The following is a 23,896-nucleotide window of genomic DNA, read 5'->3' on the forward strand; positions in this document are numbered from 1 at the left end:
TTAGACAAAATGTCTCCTTTAAGCACAAATATATATATTTTTTTTATAGAAGACATTCCAACCCTAACTTCTGCTCTTACAGGCCACTTGGCATACAAATAAACAGAGGTTCCTTTCCTCCCCGCCCACAGCGCCACCCGGCTGACACAAGCGCCTATAAGTCCAAAGCCTTGGCACTATTAATTCGTAAATCTGCACGGAAAGTTAAAAAAAAAAAAAATGAAAGCATTGCGCTCGCATTCAAATCTGCCGCTCATTATGCCATTTCAATTATTACCGCAGGCTTCACATTTCTTGTTGGCTGCGGGGTCACGTGGTGCCAGTGATGTCACGGGCAAGGTTGCTTGATCCGTTCCAGTTATCGGAAGTAGTTGCTGCCTAGGTTACAGGAGTGGGGACAGGTCGAAAGGGACTTCAATCTGAATATAAACTTTTTGTTGTTTGGTTCACATCTGCAGACAGGCTGATGGATGGTAGTAGGGTCCAGCTATGGGCGAAAACCGATCCTTTTCTGTTGGGCGCGTTGCAGATGCCTCCCCCTGCTAAGTTCAGCATGCATTATTTGCGGAAAATGGCTTCATACGTGAGAACCCGTGCCACTGAAGGCTGCTATCCAAGGCTCTATTGGGCCATGTGGCGGCACATCGCCTGTGGCAAACTGCAGATTGTGGAGGAGACAGCCTGGCTTTACTTTGAAACGTTTCTCAGCGTTTTTGAGCGCAGTGTCGCTCAGAGCCTGGATTGGGCTGAAGTTGCTTCTACTTGTCCATCGTCAGAGAAGTATGAGGAGATAAAGAGTCAGGTAGAGTGAGCAGGCACTTCCTTCTACTCAATTAACTATAGACTTGCAAGTGCATCCAACAGGGAAACCTCACAAAGCATATTGGTTCTGAAAGAAATGGGGTCATGCACAGAGAATTATGGAAATGGCTGTGTAGTGATTCTTGCATTTGTTTTATATGTTGCTTTTATGGACTTGCTTGCCCCTTTTTTTATATGTGCATCTACTGATGGGTAGGTGGATATCGCTGCAGTGTAACAGCTAGGACCTCCAAAATTGTTAATGTCAAAACTTAAAGCACAACTAATGAAATATTTACATAAATGTTGTACATTATGTGTTGGGCTTCTGTACCAACCCAAGGCAGCTCTTTAGCAGTAAAGATCTGTGTCTCCAAAGATGCCCCAGTAGCTCCCCATCTTCTTTTCTGCTGATTCACTGCACGTGCTCTGTGCTGCTGTCACTTAAGGTGGCCATAGGCGTAACAATTGCGATGTTTCTTGGAAAAGATCTTTTCAAGAAAGATCATTCGATTCAATGCAGACGTGTAGAGCTGAATTGTCAGATATACATATAGAAACAATAGAATTCTAACAATAGATTTCTACCTGTATCCGACGATTCAGCACTAACAATAGGTGATGTTTGGGTGTCGTCAAAGGCGAGCCAACCAATATCCAAGTCTTCTGCCGATATCGGTCGGCTCGTTTCCCAACATACACACACCGAATATCGTACAAAAATTAGTTTCCTACTATATTATCTGTGCATCTATGGGCGTAGGGACCCACTCACACTATACTGAATAAATGGAACATAAATGTCACAATATGAGGCTGATTTGTAATTAATTCACGTTATTAGTACATTGTAGCTCTGAAACCAGCTGAACTAACATCAGAATTCAATAACCAGCCCTGTAGCATCAGCTTATATTACAGACCAACCTCATTTTCTGCTTGATAATGTGCAATGACCCTTAAGTTTAGCTACTCGACAGCTGCTCAGAGCCCACTGAGCTTGTACGTGCCACTGACCCTTGTAACAAAATCCAAGATGGGAAACTGCTGTCATGTACCAGATAATTGCTACTATAAAGATACTGAACCTTTACGCTGGTGCAGTAAGTTCACTATATAAAGGGTTTTGTTCTCCTTTAACAGTTTCTCCTTTTCTTACTGGTCATTTTCTTCTCTTGTATTTTCAATTTATTCACGTATAAAATCCCTTGGCAGTGGTCCATGGGCTGAGCTTGTACTCTATACCAAAAAAAAAGCAACCCCCAGTACAATCTACTAGATTTATTTTTCTTTTACAAAAGAGCATGTGGTAGCTATAGTACTGTATCTAAAGTTAGGTTTACACGTCATCTTAAAAATAAATAAATAAAACATTTTTTTGCTAATAGAATACATGGGAAATGTGGACTTTTACAGTCATTATGATTTCATGTATACAAAATATTTTACCATATATTTTTCTATTTCTGAAAATGTGTAATTTTAAATGTTTAGGTATTTAGAGACATATATAAATATGCCATATAACAGAAGAAGACTTATGCACAAATTCAGGCACATTTATAAAGTTGATGTTGTCCTGAAAAATATTTTCTAAACCTTCTCTCCTAAAATAAAATAACTTAAAATGCTGAAAATTACTTATAGCTGGTCATACTTGGAATACTTGGAATACGCCAAATACGCGGATCTTTGCCTGTGGGTGATATCGGGCTGATCCAGTCGTCTGGTTCTAGGCACAAGAGATTGGGTATAGGCTTTCAGGATGAGGACTGCACCAACAAGCCAATGTGGTCCTTGCCCTGATGGGATTTTTAAATCTGCCTGATTCTTGGCCGTGTATTGATTGGGCAGGCCCATTGGAGGACCCCACACAAAGGCAGATAAGCTGCCTATTTGGTTCAATTATTTGTGGTTTATGAGTTATTTAGCTTTTTATTCAGCAGCTCTCTAGTTTGCAGTAATCTGGTTGCTAGGGTCCAAATTACCCTGGCAACCATGCATTGATTTGACTGGGGTCTGAATAGGAGAGGGCCTGAATAGAAAGAGGAGTAATAAAAAGTAGTAATAACTATATATTTGTATCCTTTCAGATGGGGTAAGTGACCCCCATTTGAAATCTGGAAACTGTAGGCAAATAATTAAAAAAACTATAAAGAAGAAAAAAGGCCAAATAAAAAGTTGCTTAGAATTAGCTACTCTGTAACATACCAAAAGTTAACTTAAAGGTGAACCACCCCTTTAAATACTAACTACATGGTAAACTAATACTGAGTTTGATTGTTTAAAAATGAGCGTGTGTGTGTGTGTGTGTGTGTGTGTGTGTGTGTATATATATATATATATATTAAAAAAAGATACACACACGTGTAATTTTTTTTATGCAGCAAAGTAATAGTGCAACATATTATATATTTTATGCAACAATGTAATGGTGCAACATAGTACAAATGTCATAGGAATCTGGTTTTAAAGGTTATAATAATTTCATGCATGCACTGAACATTGAAAGTTCTAAAACATACACAGGATATGCATTTCCCAAAAATACCTGCTTTGTGAGTGTTTTGGATTAGGACTAATTTATTTTTGAAATTTCTCTTTTCTTGTTAGCTTTCTGTGGATACCCTGAAGTTCATCCTTTTCCTCTACATTCAGCAAATAAATAAAATTTCTTTGCGGGCACCTATGATTGAGAGTGAGTGGCCCAGTCCAAGAAGCAGATCTCCTACTCCTGATTTTGTTGCACAGTCAAGCATCTATAATAAGGTAAAATTGAAGTTGATTATCCTTGAAAATGTTTTTACTGTATGTCACTGCTACTTGAATAGATATTTTTTGTAGGGTTTGGTGGTGCAGGAAAATTGCTGATATTTATGGGGTTATTTACTAAAATCCAAATTTATCTCATAATTAATATAAAAAAGCTCAACCAAACTCCCATCCCTGAATTTTCCTTATTTATTAAAATAAATTGGGGCGGGAAAAAACCCAGTAAAATTGAGCAGACTTTTTCCAGAATCTCTCAAATTAGTTTCTGTTTTTTTGCCTGAAAACCCCGCATTTATCAGATTATCAGATAAACTAAGTGCAGACCACGATATCTTCCAGTTGTGATAAGGACATCTCCCATTGACTTAAGCTCCCCATAGACGCGACGATTCTTCTTGCCGAACGACCGATTTTAGGGAAGCCCGACCAATTATCGTGTGGTTAGTGGTATTCGAACGATCGTACATCTTACGATTTTTCGGCCGACATCTGTCGGGAAATTGATCGGCCAGGTCAAAAAATCTTTGTCGGTCCCAGTGCAATCTCTCTATGTTTGCAGGGCCAAGCAGGCAGCTCCCCTTTGTTTTCCTGGTAAATTGGTCTTTTTAGTTGATGGTAAATTCGTACGATCGTTCTGAGAAGATCGTGGTCTCACGATCAGGATCTGATCTTTTAAAAATCTCAACATCTATGGCCAGTTTTATACATGGCCTCGACAGGTCTGAGATGGCAGGTTTTTGTTTTGTTTTTTTCCACAAAAAATTCAAGTTTTTGCCCAAAATGGAATGTAAGGTAATCAGACCTTATATTATATTGGACATTACACCCCATCACCTATCACATCAAAGTCTAAATTAGCAAATAATTGCACTCCTCTTCACTGCGTTTCAGTGGACCAACTGATATTTTCCATCCGGACAGATAACTATCTGGATTATCTCTCAAAACAGCTTCCAACTTGCCATACAAACAAAGGTGGTTGGGCACTATGATCAAAATTACCAAACTACCCAACCAAATCTAGGCTTGATGATACAAATAGGTTGGTTTGGGAGCACCTTCCACCACAGAGAAACAACAAATAGTGTGCAAGATCAAATGAGTTAATGTAAGATAAAGTAGCTAGAGAAAGGTTGACCTTTAGAACTGCACCACCAATTCCATTTCCAAGATGATATTAAAATTTGAGTCCAGAGTGAAGTTAAAATTACAATTAGGACAGAGCTTAATCCCACATTAAGCTCTGTCCTAATTGTAATTTTAACTTCACTATCACACTGGACTCAGATTTTAATATCATCTTATTAAAAGTTATGTTTTAATTTCAATTTGGTTTTGTTCAAGGGAATCATTGAATAATGGAAGGGTGGTGCAGTTCTAAAGGTCAGCATTTCTCTAGCTACTTTATCTTACAAATCTAGGCTTGTACTGCCACCTTCAGCCCTTTTACATTCACCTAGCGCCAGTAGGAACACTTGATAAAGAAGCCCTACCATTAGATGGATTACATGCCAATCATAATATGAAACAAATTTAATCACCACTGAATTCATACTTTTGATACCAGAAATGGAGATTTGAAGAAGAGAAAGTTGAACACCACTGTTTGGTTTTTCTGAAACCAGCATAACATTTTATGAAAGCTGAACATATTGTAATTGCTCTATGTTGCTCAGATACAGATTGTGTTACATTATTGATTTAGTTTCATTATTGATTTACATTTCACAGTTCATGAAAAAGTACATCCTTCCATAACCTCTGGAAATAAAATTTTCTGTGAAATATAAGGGTGGCGCTATGGATACTTTTTAGAAGTTCTGCACAAGTACCCCATGAGCAATGGGCAAAGTACTTACCAGGGTTAAAAGGCAAAGCCCTGAATGCTTTATTTGATCATCCAACTGTTTGGAACTATGATGCTAGAAAGAATGCTCTGATCAAAAGGTTTTACTGTATTTCAGGGTTATATATTTCAACAATGGATTAAAGAACTTTGTGTTACCAACTTTAGAGGGCTTGGAAGAATCTGATGATACAGTTTCTGTAGTATGATAGCTCATTATGGACCTTGAGCAAAAACCAGCAGACCAGGCATCTGAGATTACAGATACATGTGCTGCTAGTAGGATATCTGACCGTTGCAAAACATATATCTGTAGTTGGAAACAAACAGACTCATCACCTGCTATTTTATTTGTTTCTAGAAAAGAGGAAAATGCTGACCAAAAATTTGGAATTTACTAGTGGCACAAAAACAAGAATGGAAATTGTTGAAGGAAAGGCTTTTTTTTCCCACTTCTAAAGCCAATAGCAATGTTTACATTTAGGGTTGTGTCACATGGGGCTGATTATACTCAGGCTTAGAATCAGCCAATCCGCAGGCCTCCATTTGTTGGTGTGTCTGCACTCATAGACACTGCACAGGGTGTACAACAGCCTGTAGCAGAGGGGGGCCCTAGGGACACAAGTATCCAAAATGTGGGCTGGCAAGGAGCATAGTATGAGGGGGAGAGTTAGGTTGCATTGTGTGGCAGGTTTTCTCGTAATGGGGCATGACCAAGGTGAATGTGTAGCAAGGTGTGCAGGGGATATTTTTTTCTATATTAGTGCCACCCTCTACTTGTTAGCAGGGCCCACTGCCGAAGGGGCCCAGGTAACCATCCGGCTAGTAATTTGGGCCCCCTGCTAACTTAATAGTGGCAGGCCCCATCATGAAGGCAACCCTGATTGTCAAATGTGTTTTCTAAGGTAGGTAGACTTCACAAATGCCAAAGTTAGGAAAAGGGTAATAGTATAGGATCTTTAGAGAATAGGAGCATTCTTGGCAATCTTTGAAAACAAGTTTATTTTCTGGCAATAATGTTTATTTAGAAATGTGAAATGAATGCTTTCTGTTTTTATTTTCTGTATATTTTTCTCCATTCAGGTCTGGGATGATTATAGTCATTATAACTTCATACACAATCATTTAACGTATATCCTGGAGTTGTTGATGGAACCTAAACAGCTCTCTATAGTAACCCAATCCTCTCACTGCATCCTGATATCCGCTGAAGTTGTTAATGCCCTTGGATTTCTAATTGAGGGAACAGTGGACAAGAACAGGGCAGTTAATCATTTTTTGGATTTGGCTGTGTGGCAGCCTGTGCAAATCAAAAGTGGCTTCATTGAAACCTCAGGTGCATTTTCCTTTCAAAAGTTACAAGCATGGATTAAGGAATGCCTTGTAATTAACCCATTTGGAATAACAGCATGTATCAAATCAGGAACAAAGTTGTCATGGGCTCAGCAAGGTAATTATGGCTACCCTTATCCAAGTATTAAATATATTGTGCACTATAAGAAGAAAATATTGTGTTATATACTGTGGTTTATGAAGAAATAGGGTTATGCTGATAAATGAATAAGCGTCTACATTTTTGAATATGTGTGTGTATTAGTGTTTTAGTAACAGGGCTAACTCATCTATGTGGAGGTGCAGATTGTGATGAGATAAGGCTATACATTTAAAACTCTATCTTACTCTTTCTATCCAAACTAGGGAGGTGTAACTTCAGGAACCTGGCCCCTTCTGGGACTTTGGGAGGGGGGTCTCGGGTGACTACTGATGAAACAGGGCCCCCTCTGCAGTAGTTACACCACATGATGTGGCATGTATGAATGGAAAGATGTACATATACATTTTCCTGACTGATACTTTGGGACACATTTATTAAAGGGGTTGTTGATTTTTAAAATAGTATTTAGTATAATGTAGAGATTCTGAGACAATTTGCATATGGTTTTCATTTTTTACTTGTGGGTTTTTGAATTATTTAGCTTTTTATTCACCAGCTCTCCAGGTTGTGAATTCAGCAGTGTAGTTGCTAAAGTCCACATTGCCCTAGCAACCATTGATTGATATGCATAAGAGACAGGAATATGAACAGGAAAGGACCTGAATAGAAATGACTTTGACAGGTTTTAGCTGGAGTATTTTCAGATTTGGGCTTTTAGCAGCTTTGGTGCATAATAAATAACATTCGTGGTTTATTTATCCTGAGAAATATGAGTTTTTAGTGAAACTGTCCTTGAAAAACTACCGTATTTTTTTTGGGAAAACACAGAGCATTTTTTAAAAGGAGTCCGTGACCCCTATTTATAAGCTGGAAATTCAAAAATTCAAAAACTGTAAAAAAAAAAAAAGAAAAAATGAAGGCCAATTGAAAAGTTGCTTAGAATTACCATTCCATAACATACTAAAAGTCAATGTAATGATGAACCACCCCTTTTGGTTATAATGGCTAATCTTGTATTCCTATGACTATTGAATTCCATTGCTCTCGGTATTACGGTGGTTTTATCATTTCACTGTTTTTCTTTTAGAAACAAAATGCACAAATTCAAGATCTCACCAGATTTATGATAAAATAAAGGGAATTGTTTGGGTGGTTAATTTCTACTTCTATATATAGATATATAGATGTAGATGGACCCATTTATTCTACATGTTTAACAGCAATGTACATACTTGTTATCAAGTATAAGCACATAATAATTTCACAACCTCATATACTGTATTGGGCTACGCCATCTAGTGGTGGAGTCCTTATAAAACAGTTCAACAGATGTAACAACCACATTCTGTGAATTTGCTAAAAGGCACCTATAATAGAAAATAGTTTCACCCACCAGATGTGCATGGCTGCCCACATGGGGGAGCTCCTTTCTGGTGTGGGTCGCATAGTACTCCCTTGGAGCAATTTTTGACCCAAATATTAGTGGCTACGGTGACCTATCTACAACCTGATGGACACATCAATGACAAGAGCAGTTATGTTATTAGCATGTCAGCTGCTGTGGTTTTTAAATTCAGACCACCAGTGTCATGTTCGTCTTCTCTGCTGCTTATGGATGTCATAGGAGCATTACTGCTGTTTAGTGCATACCAGTGATCCTTGCTAATGGGATCTGCTAAGCAACCATGCTACTTTGCAGCGGTACTGCAGTTCGTTAAAGGAATTGTTCAGTGTAAAAATAAAATCTGGATAAATAGATAGGCTGTCTAAAATAAAACATGTTTCTAACATAGTTAATTAGCCAAAAATGTAGTCTATAAAGGCTGAAGTGACTGGATGTCTAGGAAAAGAACACTACTTCCTGCTTTTCAGCCCTCTAACTCTGAGTTAGTCAGTGACTTTAAGGGGAACCACATGGGACATCATTAATCAGTGAGTTTGCAATTGATCCTTAGCATGCAGCTCAGATACAAAAGCAACAGATATGACCCATGTGGCCTCCCTAATAATTAAGAGATTTCGTCTTTCTTTTTGAGGTTTTTTTCCCTCAACTTTACTTTTGACATTGTTACTGTGATGGTGTTTTAAAATTGACCATAACTCCTGTTTAGGCCTATGGGTGTCATTTATTTTTCTGTTTTGTTTAAATAAATGTTCTAAAGTTCCCCAAGTATGACAGTATATATTTGGGCAGGGCCCTCTTTACTTGTTGTATTGGTTATCGTTTTTTTTTTCTTTTTATAGGTTTGTATGTTATGTTTACACCGATTTATTGTACAGCTCTGCGGAATATGTTGGTAATTATTTTTATAATGATAATCTGTGATATTGATAATCTTGTTGAATGTACTAATTCTTTAAACAAAAAGCAAAAATGAAAAGGTTTTTGATTGGTTGTCACTTGTTTGGTATCGGGAAAAGGGATAATCCTGCAAGGGTAGGATTTAGGTGGTGTAGGAGCCGGAAACCCCTTGAGTCACCGGGGCCCAGTTAACCTTTTGGTAAAGATTTATCAGTTGAATTTGTAAGTGGTCATATTGAAAACTTGGGTTCATATAACAAACACGTATGTAAGTGAACAACTGTACAACAAAGATTGTTGCCTCTGTGTTCCCCTCTCCCTAAATTCTCTATTTTCTTCTCATCACTTATAGTAGATTCAATTCTGGATCAAAAAGGTTCAAATTCAGTAGTGTCATTTTATGGTGTGTATGAAGGAAGGGCTTAGCATCCTTTTTGTAAAGTAATCCCTATGGCAGTTCTGTTCCACAGTTGTAAGTCTTGGACCAGATCATATTAAGGAAAATTTAGGAGCCAGGATTTGCATCATCTGCCCAAGTCTAAGTCAAATGAGTCTAGTATTCAAATTTAGAAATAATTTTCCATTTGAAAAGTATGTTTGGGTCCGACCAAAGAGGTAGGGTTTTCTGAGCCGAGTCTTCATGTTTTTTCAAATTTACTTTGTACTAATACTTGTTAATTTTTCTTTACCAGTATCCAGTTCATTTTATTCTTAAGCTGTTGAATTTTGTTGACAATTGGGATTTCCCATGCTTTGGCTGACAGTTTGGCAGCTGTAAATATTTTTGTGGCAAGATAAACTTTGTGTTGCGTTTGTTATAAACTCTCTTGATGTTATCCTATAGCATTATCAGTCCTGATGGAAATTTTCTGTTGGTTAGCCAAAAGGAAGTAAAGAGAGGCCGTAGCTCTGTGGTTTCTCTTTACTTGTTTTAATCATTCATGTGGTCGGTTGGACAAACAGGGCAGCGCATAGATGGCCATACACACAAGTGACTCCTAGTACGATATCCGTCCAGTCAGTTGGAGTACAGTGGGAGATGTACCACCCATCTTTAGGCAGCACATTTTCACTTTTGGAAGCAGTGACAAGGGGATTTGTCTTCCAGCCCCTTCCAATAATCTAGTCTACTTGCTCCACCACATGTCAAACCCTAGCACCAGACAAGCAGCAGTTCAGTTTGTAGGGTTCAACAGATTACCTTATCCACCTAATAATTTAAACCGTCTATAACCACAACCTGCTTTTCCTTCCTGTCACTCATCTTCCCTGTTGTAGTAGAGCAGCTGCCCACCCATGGTGCTTTCAGAGTCGGCTTGCTCCAAAGTTCAGAGCTGTCGTCCCTAGCATCTTCAACCAAAATTAGCAAAATCTGTTGGAATGGAGCAGAAGATGTGGATCAGCCACCCTGCTCTTCTGTCCCCTACTCCCCCTTTTAAAGTGATACTGACACTAAAAAATTTATTTTAGCATATGAATGTACATTAAATGTTACCTATAGGTCATGTTGATCATTTTTTGCTGAGAGGTTTGTTTTTGTATATAATTGTTAGTTGAAGTTCCTAAGCCTGACTCTCTGACACTCTGACTTTGCCAACCTGACTGTCCCATCTCAGCCTGTTAGTTACAGTTTCTAATGCTAACGGACTCCTGCTACACAAATATGGCAGCCCCCTCATACAGGAACATGTGGGATCAGACAGGTAATGGAAAAGCATCATGCAAATACTTTATGGCAAAGTTAGAAGTAGCTTGCAAAGCCAATATTATAATAGATGTAAAAAAAAGTTTAATTTCAGGTGTCAGTATCTCTTTAACTGTAACAAATTTGTCTGCCTCATTTACCTTAACTTTTCTGCACCCCCCCAACCACACTTCGCTGACCCCTTCCAGTGCCTGCCCATGTTGAACTAATGCAAACAGTATAGTATGCAGTTTATAAAGTTCTTGGACTGTAATCAGTTTTCTGGACTACTGCTTAAAGGTGCTGACAATTTAATATACATATCTTCACCAACTATGCAATAATGGGATGTCCATTTTTCTTTATATATACAGTACAGATGCCATCTTAGATGCAATGTAAGAAACATATCTGTACAAGATTACTTACTCAATATTTTCTTGTTTTGTTTTCAGTTGATGGATTAAACAAAAGAGCAAAAGTTGCGTGCAACACGTACAAGGTTCCGCATACTCATCGCATGGTGGTTATGAGCCAGATCTCTAAGCAGACTTTGGCTAAGAGCTCCAAAACTCTGGTTGATGCGCGAGTTAAAATTCACCGCTGCAGTGATTGCTATATATATCTTTTATCTCCATTAAGGTACATTTTGTCACACTTCTACATTTCATTCTTTTGCCGTTTTGTTTAATGACCACATTTTCCTGATTTGTATTACAGTAGTTAGATGTTTGCATATTTATAAAGTTAGATTTGTAATCTGTGGTTCATGTAAAGTATAAGTAAGCTTTTTGTTTTAAAATCCCCTAAAAAAATTCCAAACAGAACCCCAGAATAACATACTTTGCTCAGTCTTATTTTGTTTCTAAATATCAAGCAGCTACATATGACTCTTTCTCCGTACCTTTTTTTTTTCTTCTGATCTCTCCTTCTGTCTTTAACTGTGAAGACGGTCTGTCTGTAGCTATGTATTGTGCATACCTGCTTGTAATAGAGAAAGTAAATACAATTGAATTCAGGGAGAAAGGTATGTTATTCTGGGCACTAGTTAGGGCAGGAGTGCCCATACTTTACTAATGTGGGGTCTACTTTTTTGTGATTTTGTCCCTGTAACAATCACGTTGTCTGGAACCTTGAGAGGTAAACAGTACCTTTGGATGCACAGGTTCCGGTGTTCACCGACGCCCTTTTGGGGCCCTGTGCTTTCTGCTGCGGAAGCTAACAGGAAGTGCGTAGCCAAAAGCAAGGTACCGGCAGGGATGAAGAGAAAATGTAGTCAGGGTCAGGCGAAGCGTTCAAGGCAGGCGGCAGAAGTCGGTAAACGGGCAGAAGTCAAAACCAGGAATAACAAACCCGATCAGATGCTTAGGCAGGAACAGAAAACTGAAACCAGCTTGGGCATCAGCAAAATGGTGGACAGGCCTGTTACTCAACGCAGGCGTCAATACACCTGTGACTCGACACCTGTGACTCGTCAATACGCCCAGTGTCACTTTGAATGCGGAAGTGCGTGCATGCGTGTCATCATTAGGGGAGACGCACCGGGAGGTAAGAAACCGAAGGAATCTCCCGGCTCGTCTTACAGTCCCATTATGATCTACATCCATAAAAGCATTGTTAGCATTCTGTTCCATGGGAAATATTACTTAAAGGAGAAGGAAAGGCTAAAATTAAGTAAGCTTTATTAGAAAGGTCTATATAAATACACCAGTAAACCCTCAAAGTAATGCTGCTCTGAGTCCTCTGTCAAAAGAAACACAGCATTTCTTTCCTTCTTTTGTGTACACATGAGCTTCTGTATCAGCCTTCCTGTTTTCATCTTAAACCTCCAGGGCATGGCCTTGAGCATGCTCAGTTTGCTCCTTTCCCCTCCCTGCTGTAATCTGAGCCCAGAGCTATGAGCGAGCAGGGAGAGACTCAGGTAGGAAGTGATGTCACAACAAGCCAATATGGCAGCTGCTATCCTAAACAAACACAGAACACTTCAAGAGCTGTTTACTCAAGTATGGTAAAGCATTCTGCATAATAAATATAGTGTTATAGCTTGCACTATTGTGGCTGATCTACTGGCAATAAACTGCTCCAGTAGCTTTCCTTCTCCTATAAATATTGGTTTATGAGAAAATGTATATTGCTATATTTAGCAAACAATTATTTCTTATGTAACCTTAACATATTAAATATCTGAATGAAAAGCATGAAATAGGAAGGTGATTTAGACAAATTTGTTTTCTGACAGTGTCTTGTCCATTTCCGGATAACGGATCCCTGAACTGTGGCATGTTCAAAAGTTTAGTAATTCATTATTTAGTAACTCATTTGGAACAGATCTCAACTTGTAAATTCCTTTTGTATCCAGCTAAGCATATTTTAATTCTTGTTGTAGGGATTTTTGCCCAATCTTGTTTGGAGATCACTTCTATTTCCGAGATTCTTGGCCCATCTTCCATGATTAAGATCTACCCACAGATTTTCAATGATGTTGTTTAAGTCAGGGGACTGTGAGGGCAATTCCCAAAATTGCAGCTTGATTTTCTTCAGGTAGCTCATGGTGACTTTAGAGGTATGTGATTATTACCCCCTTTTCACCTTCTTGGCTGACTGTTGCTGATATTTATTGAAATCCCCTCAACATGCACAATTATACATCTTTTATTTAGAATTGTTGACCTCAAATGTTGACGTTGGTGTTGAGATTTCAGGCAAGGCTTTCTTCTTTTGACTCTTCCATGCAGATCCTGGTTGTAGAAATAGCGCTGCGTCCTGGAACGTTGCAACACCACTCTTGTGTCAGTCATAATTTTATGCAGGTCCTTTGCAGTCATATTCGAGTTTTACCTTTCTGGCCAGCACATGGACATTTTTGTCTGAAATTTTTTTTGTTGTTCTACCTCATGCCTTGCCTGTTACAGTTGCCCTTAGCTGATGACATTTAGGACAGTGGAAATTGCAATCTGAAAGTGTTTTGCAATCTTTTCCCCTGAATTTTTAGGCATCAGTTAGTTTCATTTTCAGATCCCCACAGAGGTGCTTAGAGAAGCCCATGGTTGTTTTCCAACAGTCCAAAGTTTGGGGTGTTAGAAAATATAATTACAATTTGCAATTAAATTAAGCTTCCTTAAGGCCTAATAAGGGAACTGTGGTTATGGATCCTGCAAAAACAGTGTTTATTGCAAAGTAGAAGGGTAGCCAAACTTTTGCACATGCCACAATTCATATTTTCTTTGTACCTATGTTATAACATTTGTGAAATAAAATGTAACTGTGCATCAACATTTGCACATATTTTGTTAATAAAGCAAGGGTACCAGTAGGGCACCTGAAGAAGCAGTACCAGTTCCTGTTTTGGTTAAAACATTTCTGCTATTGCCTATGGACTGAATTGGTAAGAAGGTTTGACTTGTTAAAGAGTTGATAGGTTAGCACTGAAATAGGGATCATTTTGTTTAATTAACATGTAATATTATAGGACATAAAAATAAGAAAAAAAAAACTTCTCATGGTTTATCATTCTTCTCCATTCAGATCTATGTGAAAATCTGGAAGTGATTTTGGATGTTTGTCCTCAAATTTTCAGAGTAATTGAATTCAGTTTTTTGTGTTACTGACTTTCATATTCTTCTGTATAAAAAGTTTTTTTTGTTTTTTTTTGTTTTTTATTTCTGGGGGGTTGCGAGACTTTTTTTTTTTTTACATTTACTGTTTTTATAATTGTTTCTTTGCAGATCTGTGACTGTTGAGAAATGCCAAAATTGCACAATCATCCTTGGGCCTGTGCAGACTGTTCTTCATATTCAGATGTGTTACAATGTAAAGATCATTGCTGTTTGTCAACGTTTGTCTCTTTTATCTACAACCAACTGTACTTTTCATATTCTGACTCCTACCAGACCTCTTTTTTATTGTGGGAATCAAGGTGCTGTACTTGCTCCTTTTCATATTCGGTATTCAATGCTAGAAGATCACATGGCACAGACCGGACTAGCTACGGTACCAAACTCGTGGGATAGACCTTTCCTTTTTTCTACAGAGAGCAATAATTCCAATATTTGGAGACTTATGCCACCTGAAGATTTTTTTACTTTTGTTGTACCTTTTGAAATGGAAGGCGACACAACTGAAATTCCTGGAGGCCTTCCTCCAGCCTACTCAAATTCTGTGCAGCAAAGACAACAAAAGATACACACATGGCAGAAAACAGTCAAAGATGCTGGTTTAACAAGGTGAGTAAACTTTGATATATTTGTGTTTTATAACAAAAATGTTACATATATATTGTCAGGATCGCTGCTCGGCGCTTTACCTCTCGGCGTCTTCTCCAGTGGGCGCATACAAGATGGTGCACCCATGGCCGCCACGTTGTAGTGGCACAGGCGTTTCATCACAGGCGCAATGACGTCACACCCGGCGCGAAGATTTGAAATAAAAAGACGCTGAGGTCACGGGTTTGATGCCCGATAATAGGAATTCCTGCTTTGTGTTCCTGGGTTCCCTAAATTCCTATCCTTCTGTCTCCTGGTTTCCTGACTCCTGCTTGACATTGATTCTGAACCTTGCTGCCTGCCTGATTGAATACTTTGTCTGAACTGACTACGATTTCGCCTGACCCCTTTTTGGACACCACGAAGTTGGACTTTTTACCCCTAACTTCCTCCTTGGTCCTTACTACTCCCTGGCGGGAGCTGATGGGCCCCTGACATTTATTACCCTGTGATAGTGGAAGTGCTCCACAGCCACCAATGCGGGCAGGAATTTACATTGCCCAGTAAAAGTACAGTAAATACAATCCATAAGTACTCTACCAGATGAGAGCAAGTCTGAGAAAATCAGAAAAATAGGCCTGGCTAAAACTGAACAAACTTTTCAAGGTACTCGAGGGTGTAGTCCATCAGGCCCTGGTGCCTTATTCACAATAATTTTGAGTAAACTTTTATTTACCATATCCTGCTTCAGCCACTGACTTGATTCAGCTGAGTCATCTGTACCCTATGAAGTGGGTCTTGAAACATCTCTATTGTAGACACTAAAGAAAAAACAGATTTAAGCCCATTTGCTTTTTCTGTATCCTTTATAACCAAATTGTTTCCATTGTTTAATGGCGCTACACTCTCAACCTGCATCTTTATACTATTAATATACTTTAAATCATTTAATGGGTTAGTCTTAGCCTATTCCTCAATTAGTTCCTCATTTTCTATTGTTGCCTGATTGCTGTTTTACAACACAGGAGAAGTGCAGGTAATTTAAGAGACTTGAAATATTGCAGGTAATTTAAGAGACTTGAAATATTGCAGAACTTTCTTCATACTATAGAGGTGAAGTGGAGATGTAGCAGAACTTCTCCAACTTTTGGATTATATTATTTCCTATCCCAAGATTATTTGGATGCAGACAGGTATCCACATTTGGGACTCCCCTCTCATTTTGAAAACAAAGAAAGGGATACATTGGTTCTATTTTAAATGTTTGTTTTTTTTATTCCGCAGGGAGCAGAGAAAACAGTTTCAAGCAGTCGTGGAAATGAAATTTAACGAATGGCTTTCAAAGACAGAAAATAGACACCAGTTGGACAGCCTTGTTTCCTGATCCGATATTTGAAAAGCTGTCTAGTTAGCAGAAAAAATATAATTATTATTTAAACCTGAAAGTATATTGTACATTTTACCAAATAAATCTATACATTTCTAATTAAAATGTCAAAATATGTAAACCTTTTGCATTAAAGGAAATTTGTGATCTTATTTTGAGTACTGTGTAGTTTTATCCATAACAATGTTTTCTTCTTTATTTCGCAAGCAAGAACCGTTACTACAAGTATAGTTTATTTTGGCATTTACACACATTTCTCTCTAAACTTACCTAGTGGAAACACAGGTGATGTTTTATCTGTAGTTTAGCTTATTGTGCAAGGGCCCTAAAGCTGGCCATAGATGTTGAAATTTTTAAAAGATCATATCCTGATCGTGAGACCACGATCTTCTCAGAACGATCAAACGATCGTACGAATTTACCATCAACTAAAAATACCAATTTGCCAGGAAAACATGTGATTTGTCCTGCTTACTACTTTATATTAATCTAAATTGCTAGTTGTAGGTCAGAAGATTGCCACGGACGATTATTCATCCTACACAGGCTATAATCTGTACGTCTATGGCCAGCTTTACTGTAACTATTTGTTTCTTATTTCCTGTCCATGTTCTCTATAATCTAGAGGCATGAGATGTTTTCTTAATCTTGCCTTTAAACATCTATGTGGCCTCCCATCATATAGTTTTGCATGGCAAGGTACACAACACATTTGTGTAAAAATGTATGTAAATCCTTATACTAATTTTTTTTTCTAGCACCTGCAAGGACAGGATGAATAACATGAGTACTACTCCTGCAATATTGGACTGAGGTGTACCATGTGGATAGCTGCTGTGAGCATGTAGCAATGTTTTCTCCTATCTGTGTGATGTACCAGCCCAGTAAATAGATTTACAAAATCACAAATATGCATAATTTTTATAGAGGACTTAAATTCATTACCGGAATCCGCCTGCTGGTTTAATTAAACCTGACTCATTGCCACTCCAAATTAAAAACAATTTGCCAGTGTACCAGCTATAAACCCGAATGTTGCTATATACTATAAATTGCGTTTCATGAACGAGTATAAAGAGACTAATTGATCTATGAGTGACATTTGATCCTATTGGGGTAACAGTGGTTTAAAGTGAGATGTACCTTCAAATATGAAGTCATTATTAGAGAGGACTTTGTCCAATAACTAAGACAAATGAGTTGTTCAAAATGTTGTAAGAAAGGAGTCTAAAAGAGCCAAACCCTGCTGCATGTAAGATAACTTGTGAAGGCTATGAACATCCATTGTCATTAAATGACACATCAGGAAGGGTAGGAGAGCACAAACCTAACAAGGTTTTAGTATGAAATCAAGACATTGTGATCCCCTAGTAGAGAATATTGGGGCTGAGGTGGGAACTGATTTTAATGTATTTTAGAGAGTATAGTACTGGGCATACCACAACCTTGACTTTCAGAAATTTGACCATTTTGTCATTAAGCCAATGATTGGAATGTGCATTATCAGACCATTAATGTCTTAAAGGAGACATAGGATAAATGAAAAAAAACAATTTTGTAGGCAATTATAAGTTATATATGGCGTTGCTTTTACATGGTGCTAAAAAATAATGTTATCTTTAAAAAAAAACCCTTTATTGGAGCTCCCTATAGATGTTCTCTGGTCCCTGTGTGTGTTTCAAATGAGGGGTGGGTGTGTCCTAACTGTCCCTGCCAGAAGCACAGTAGGAGGGGGACAGCCAATCACAGCCCTGCAGTCACACAAGCACAGACAGGCTTCAGTTCTCTATCAGGTCCTGTTTGCTGCTGATTGGTTCCTGTCCTACAGCGCAGTGAGCTGAGAGCCGCCGGCTCCCCTGCACAGCCTGGGAATTCAGGGAGCAGGAAGGGAAGGATTATTAGGGGTTTGGCACAAATATTCAATAAATCAGCCTGAAACACTACTAATTTTTAAGCAAAGTTCTTCTATTTCTAAATGAGTATAATGCACTGGTACATTCTTATTTTTTACACAAAAGGTCTCCTTTAAATTCCAACTTGGAACACTGATCACAAACAAAAATATAGTTCACTTGTAATTAAGTTCACTCACTTGTATTACCCAATTTCAGGCTCTGTAGAGGTATATAAACCAGAATAGGGATACTAAAAACAAGAAAAAGCAGTAAAACCCCACACTACCTTACTAAAATGAATTGAGATGTAATTATATAAGTGCTTAGTGCTATTATAATCATATGCTCAGTTCTCAATCAATTAAGCACCAACATACAATTAATGGTATTTCAATTGATTGTGTTATATACAAACAATTAAAATGATTGAAGTGCTTAAATGCTATAAATTAGGTGCTGTGACTTTCAATTATCTACACACAATTGATGAATAATCTAAAAGTTCATGGTTCTTATATGAATTAAATAAGGTGCTAGTGCTGTAGTTATAATTTTAAAGTGAGTTCATGGTATCAAACAATTAAAAATAAAGCGTCAGCAATTCATGAATAAAAGTTAGAAATGAGAAAATAGTATAGAGGTGGAGTTGTCCCGAAGAAACTAGCTGCGTTGTGCTAAGCCCTGGGACACCACACGTGGGAGAACGGCAGAACACTGAGGACTGTGGTCTCGTTACTACGTTTAACTGTCTTGTAAGGAGAGCTCACTTTGCTATAAAACCAACAAATCCTCAGTGCCTTAGAGATAAAAGAGAATAAAAGGAATGAATGCTGCACTAGTAGCGATGCAATTCCATTTAAAAAAAAAAAAGGCTCGCCGACGCACGTTTTGCATACGCTTTATCAAGATGAATGGGCTTTTCATCTGTCACATGGCTTTTTAAAGCTTCAGCGTCTGACATCATAGAGTTCTCGTGGAGATAGCGCGAGATTCTCACACGGTGGAGCCTCATTGCTGCACACCTGTCAGCATGATACTCACAGCTTTCCTAACATGTCAATCACTCCAGTTTGTACAACCGGGCTCAATGATTAGGTAATCTCCTCCCATAAGGGGAGGATGTCAGGGTACCCTCTTTGTTTTAATCTGGCTTTAATTTCCCCGGCCTGTTCCTTAAATATTTCAAAGGAAGAGCAATTTCTTTTCAGGCTTAGGAATTAGGGATGCACCGAATCCAGGATTCAGCCAGGATTCCACCATTTTCAGCAGGATTCGGCTGAATCCTTCTGCCTGGCCGAACCGAATTTGCATATGCAAATAAGGGACGGGGAGGGAAATTGCGTGTCTTTTTGTCACAAAACAAGGAAGTAAAAAAGGTTTTTCCTTCCCACCCCTAATTTGCATATGCAAATTAGGATTTGGTACGGTATTCGGCTGAATCTTTCGCGAAGGATTCGGGGGTTCAGCCGAATCCAAAATAGTGGATTCGGTGCATCCCTAGTAGGAATTCACCTATTGGGAGGAATATCATCAATGTAGCGAAGCCATTTTAATATCTTCTTAGTATAAGCAGACATCATTTTTCCATATACTATTGTCTCCTCCCAAAACCCCAGAAATAGATTAGAATATGATGGGGCACAGGAAGTTCCCATCGCGGTCCCCTGGGTTTGTAAATAGAACTTCCCGTTCAAGGTAAAGTAATTATAGTAAAGGATAAACCGTATTAACTTCTCCAGAAATATAATCGTTTCATCTAGTTCTCCCATATATTTCATCAGAAAGTAGTGGAGAGCACTTAATCCTGAAACATGCTTTATAGAAGTATATAAGGATTCTACATCCAATGTAATTAACAATGTTCCCTTCAGTACTTCTAGTTCTTCTAACTGGTTTAAAACATCCATCGTGTCTCTGGCATAAGATTCTAGATTTTCCACTATGGGTTTGATTCTATCTAGATACTGGCTAGCCTTTTCAGTAAGGTTGCCATTGACAGAGATGATTGGTCTTCCTGGTGGTACTTCAATGTTTTTATGTATCTTAGGTAAAAGGTGGATATTCTTGGGTGATCCACAGTCAAAAACTGTTTCTCTTTTCTATTATATGTGCTTTAAAAGCTTCATTGACCATTACATTGTAGCATTGTTTAAAGTTATCCTTTGGGTCACCCAAAATTTCTTTAAAACTGTTTGTGGAAAGTTGTTTATAAGCTTCCCTTAGATACATATCATTCGGCCAAATAACCACATCGCCACCCTTACCTGATACTCTGGTTCATTTTCTTGTTATAATTCCTTTAGGTCCTGTAGGGCTTGTATCTCTGGGGGTGTGACAGGTTCAACACAATTACCCTTATCTAGACCAAAATGTTTTTTCAGAAGTAATTTTCTAGTAAAAAGATTAAGATCCTTAATTATTTCAAAATTGTCGATTTTGAAAGTGGGGGAAAAGGAGAGTTCCTTATTGAGCATATTGATGTGATTTGGGGTGAGGGTATGGGAGGAAAGGTTGACTATATTTAATGTGTGTTTCTCTCCAGGTATCTCCTCATGGGTGTATAGTTGACCTTCCTCTTGTCCCTCAAGTTGAAATTCCCCTTTGTCTGATTCTGTCCCTTCCTCATCCTCTCTTCCGGGGGTTTGCGATGTGTCTGCTAATTCCCTCCCTGGTCCTATAAAAATAGGGTATTGTGAGGTTGAGGGGTTTGTGGGTTGTGTATTGCTGTTTTTGGGGGGACTGTTGATGGTAACACTGGGGCCCCCTGTATGTTGGGATAATATATTTCTATTGTCGTTGATTCCTGTGTATCTCGTGGAAGAATTGGTTTGACCCACTTTCCCCCTTCCTCCTTTTGGTTTGTTTCTTCCATGTGACCATCTATACACCTGTTGATTAGTAAAGTCTCGGGGAACACTCTGTAATGCTTTGAAAATGTGGGCATGAGACAGCTGTAACAATCTCCATGCAATAATATTCCCTATCAAGTTGCATCTACTTTATTGGCTGCACTGGTCACTATAGGAGCATCCTTGGCCAAATCATATCGAACTAGCCAATCTTGTTCTGAGAAATGAGATCATAGCTTAGCATTAACCGTGGGAGAGGAGTGATCAGAATGAATGACCCTTGTGCAACACATGATGTTATTATTTATGGAATTAGGTACATATGAAGGTATATGGTTACAATCAGTATCAATTCCACAAGTGTCAAAATATGGCTAAATCTTAACAACAATAACTGAGATGTTAATTGGATCAGTCTTATGTGAAGATACAAATCTTAGCCCCCTTGTAAAACCTGTAAAAGTAGTAAAATAAAATACTATTTCTGGACTGTCTGGGGGCTGGGAAATATATTAGTGGATTGGTGTCCTTGACAAAAATAACTACACTATTTACATTTTCCATTCACAAACCAGTCAGAGGACTGAAGTGGATGAGAGCTGCAACACCATAACATGAAGTTCACAGTTCATCATTTATTTTTTACCGAACACATTTATACTGTATGTTTAAAGCACTGACAATTCTTCTTGTACGTTTTATGTCTGCATTGCCCTGTTCTGGAGACGTAGAAAGGGGATGGGAAAACAAGGAGCAAATCATCATAATTACCTGTTTTCAGCAATAACCTTATTGGTATTTCTGGGGCTAATGTCTATTACCCATTTAGTGTAGGGATTTCTGGCATTTCAGGGTATACAGTTGATTATTCATTTTCTACAGTGTATATTAGCATAACACAGTTATTACTAGCACAAGAAACATATGCAAGAGGGGAGACCCCTGTGTTTATTCAAGTGAAATGCAATGTTTTGGGGGCACGCCCCTCCATAATGCTTGACCAGTAATATGCCCACAGTTCTGTATGGTACACATATTTAGCATTTGCACATTAATGGTAAAGTCTTGGTCCATGGCCCTTTGTATATGGTGCAATACACAACTGTAAGGCAAATGCCAGACAAGGGCTAAAATCAGCCTGTTGAATTCGATGGAAAATCAGCACCTCTCCTGCTTGCACTCGTAAGCATTGCGTTGGCTCAGCTTCAAACACACTCTGCAGATTTCAGGGCGAGAATGCAAACTCTCACCAGAATCGACTCATAAGGGGGCAGGGACACGCATCTGACGCAATAGTGCCGGGTGCAGGTGTTGTTTGATATGCTAATTCAGCAACACCTCTGACATTTGAATTGGTCCATGACAGATATTGGTGTGCAGGGCTCCTGTATAATACCACTTAATCCCTTTAATATCTACCATGTATAACATTTTCATATTGAATGGCATAACTAGAGAAACTGGGCAAAGCTTGATGTCAGCTTGATGACAGCCCTACTTCAGAGCTTGTTTGTATGCCGCTGGTCTAAAAAGAGCAGGGTTGAACTGCACCAGTGGCTCACTCCTAGTCCATGAGTTGGGATTATGCTTAAGTTCAGCAAGCAACTAATAATAATGCAAGAAATGTAAAAGGGGTGGGAGATGTAATCACTCAGATTTCACCAATTGCTATGCAATATCTTTGTTTGCACTGTTCATCGCTAGAATTCATGGACAAGGATAAACTGAGCACAAAAAGAAAGTAAAGAATAAATAGGTGAAGGCACAAAAGAAAAACCAAAAGAATGGGGTGAAAGTGTAAACAAAGTGCTAAAATGGCAGAGAAAAGTAGAAATAATTGAAGGCACAAGTATATAGGTAGGGTGAAATAAAGAAGAGAACATGTCAATGACAATATTATAGCTTTTTTTGTAGAGCATATTATCTGTTTGTTTACAGAGGAAAAAATGAAAGCTTCAAAGCAAAGGACCATCCTTCCAATCACAAATGGAGGTACCTTGTTGATGTTTTGGGGTGCTTTAACTCTGTTCATGGCACAGTGTCAAAGAGCTAGGTTTTGGTCTCTGTCGCAAATCATAGGTATTTCGGCTGGACAATGACCCAAATCACAGTTCATAAGGCGCCCACAAATCATTAAGAAAAAAAAAAAAAGCTGGACATTCCGAAGTAGGCGGCGTTACATCCAGCTCTAGATCCCATTGAAAACTTGTAGAAAACTGCAGTTTGTCTATTTGCAGGCACAAGGCAACCTCCAAATCTGGGAAACCTGGAGCAGGTTGTTTAAAAATAAATAAATAATAAAAAAAAAAAAGTGGACTGAACAGTCAGTAGAAAGATGAAGAATGCTCTTGATTTCAGTTATTCTTTCTAACATGCATGTGACCAAACATGAAGTCAAAGGTGTCTGATCACTTTTTTTCAGATCTTAAAGGACATATTAAGTTCTCCAGATTGTTACAGTAGATTTTAGTCTCACTTACACATTACATATTTTTTGGGCCACCATTGTAGGAAAGCTGACACAAACAAACTTTTAAAGAAATGCTCAACATTTTCAGCCACATGAAATTACGTTTATACAGTTATCTGTCAAATAACTAGAGGTTCAAGACAAACATGGTGAAATGGAGAATATACCTGGTGATAAAGTATTAACAAAAGGGTATTTTATGGATATATTCAGGCCATAAATGAAAGAATTTCTTTAAGGAAACAAAAGATTT

At 38.3% G+C, this 23,896-nt stretch overlaps 1 protein-coding gene across 2 annotated transcripts; it reads left to right on the forward strand.

Annotated features, from left to right (window-relative positions):
- Positions 1–310: 310 nt before the first annotated feature.
- tbccd1.L (TBCC domain containing 1 L homeolog) lies at positions 311–16,581 on the forward strand. Of its 2 annotated transcripts, none has more exons than XR_005963983.1 (6): positions 311–802; positions 3,415–3,570; positions 6,503–6,869; positions 11,296–11,482; positions 13,227–13,403; positions 14,566–14,697. XR_005963983.1 is itself a non-coding variant. In NM_001127850.1 (6 exon segments), coding segments are annotated over 6 exon segments (1,644 nt in total). In that variant the 5' UTR covers positions 375–466; the 3' UTR covers positions 16,427–16,581.
- Positions 16,582–23,896: the final 7,315 nt, after the last annotated feature.

The sequence above is a fragment of the Xenopus laevis genome, chromosome 9_10L (assembly GCF_017654675.1).
Source record: "Xenopus laevis strain J_2021 chromosome 9_10L, Xenopus_laevis_v10.1, whole genome shotgun sequence".
NCBI classification, from domain to species: domain Eukaryota; kingdom Metazoa; phylum Chordata; class Amphibia; order Anura; family Pipidae; genus Xenopus; species Xenopus laevis.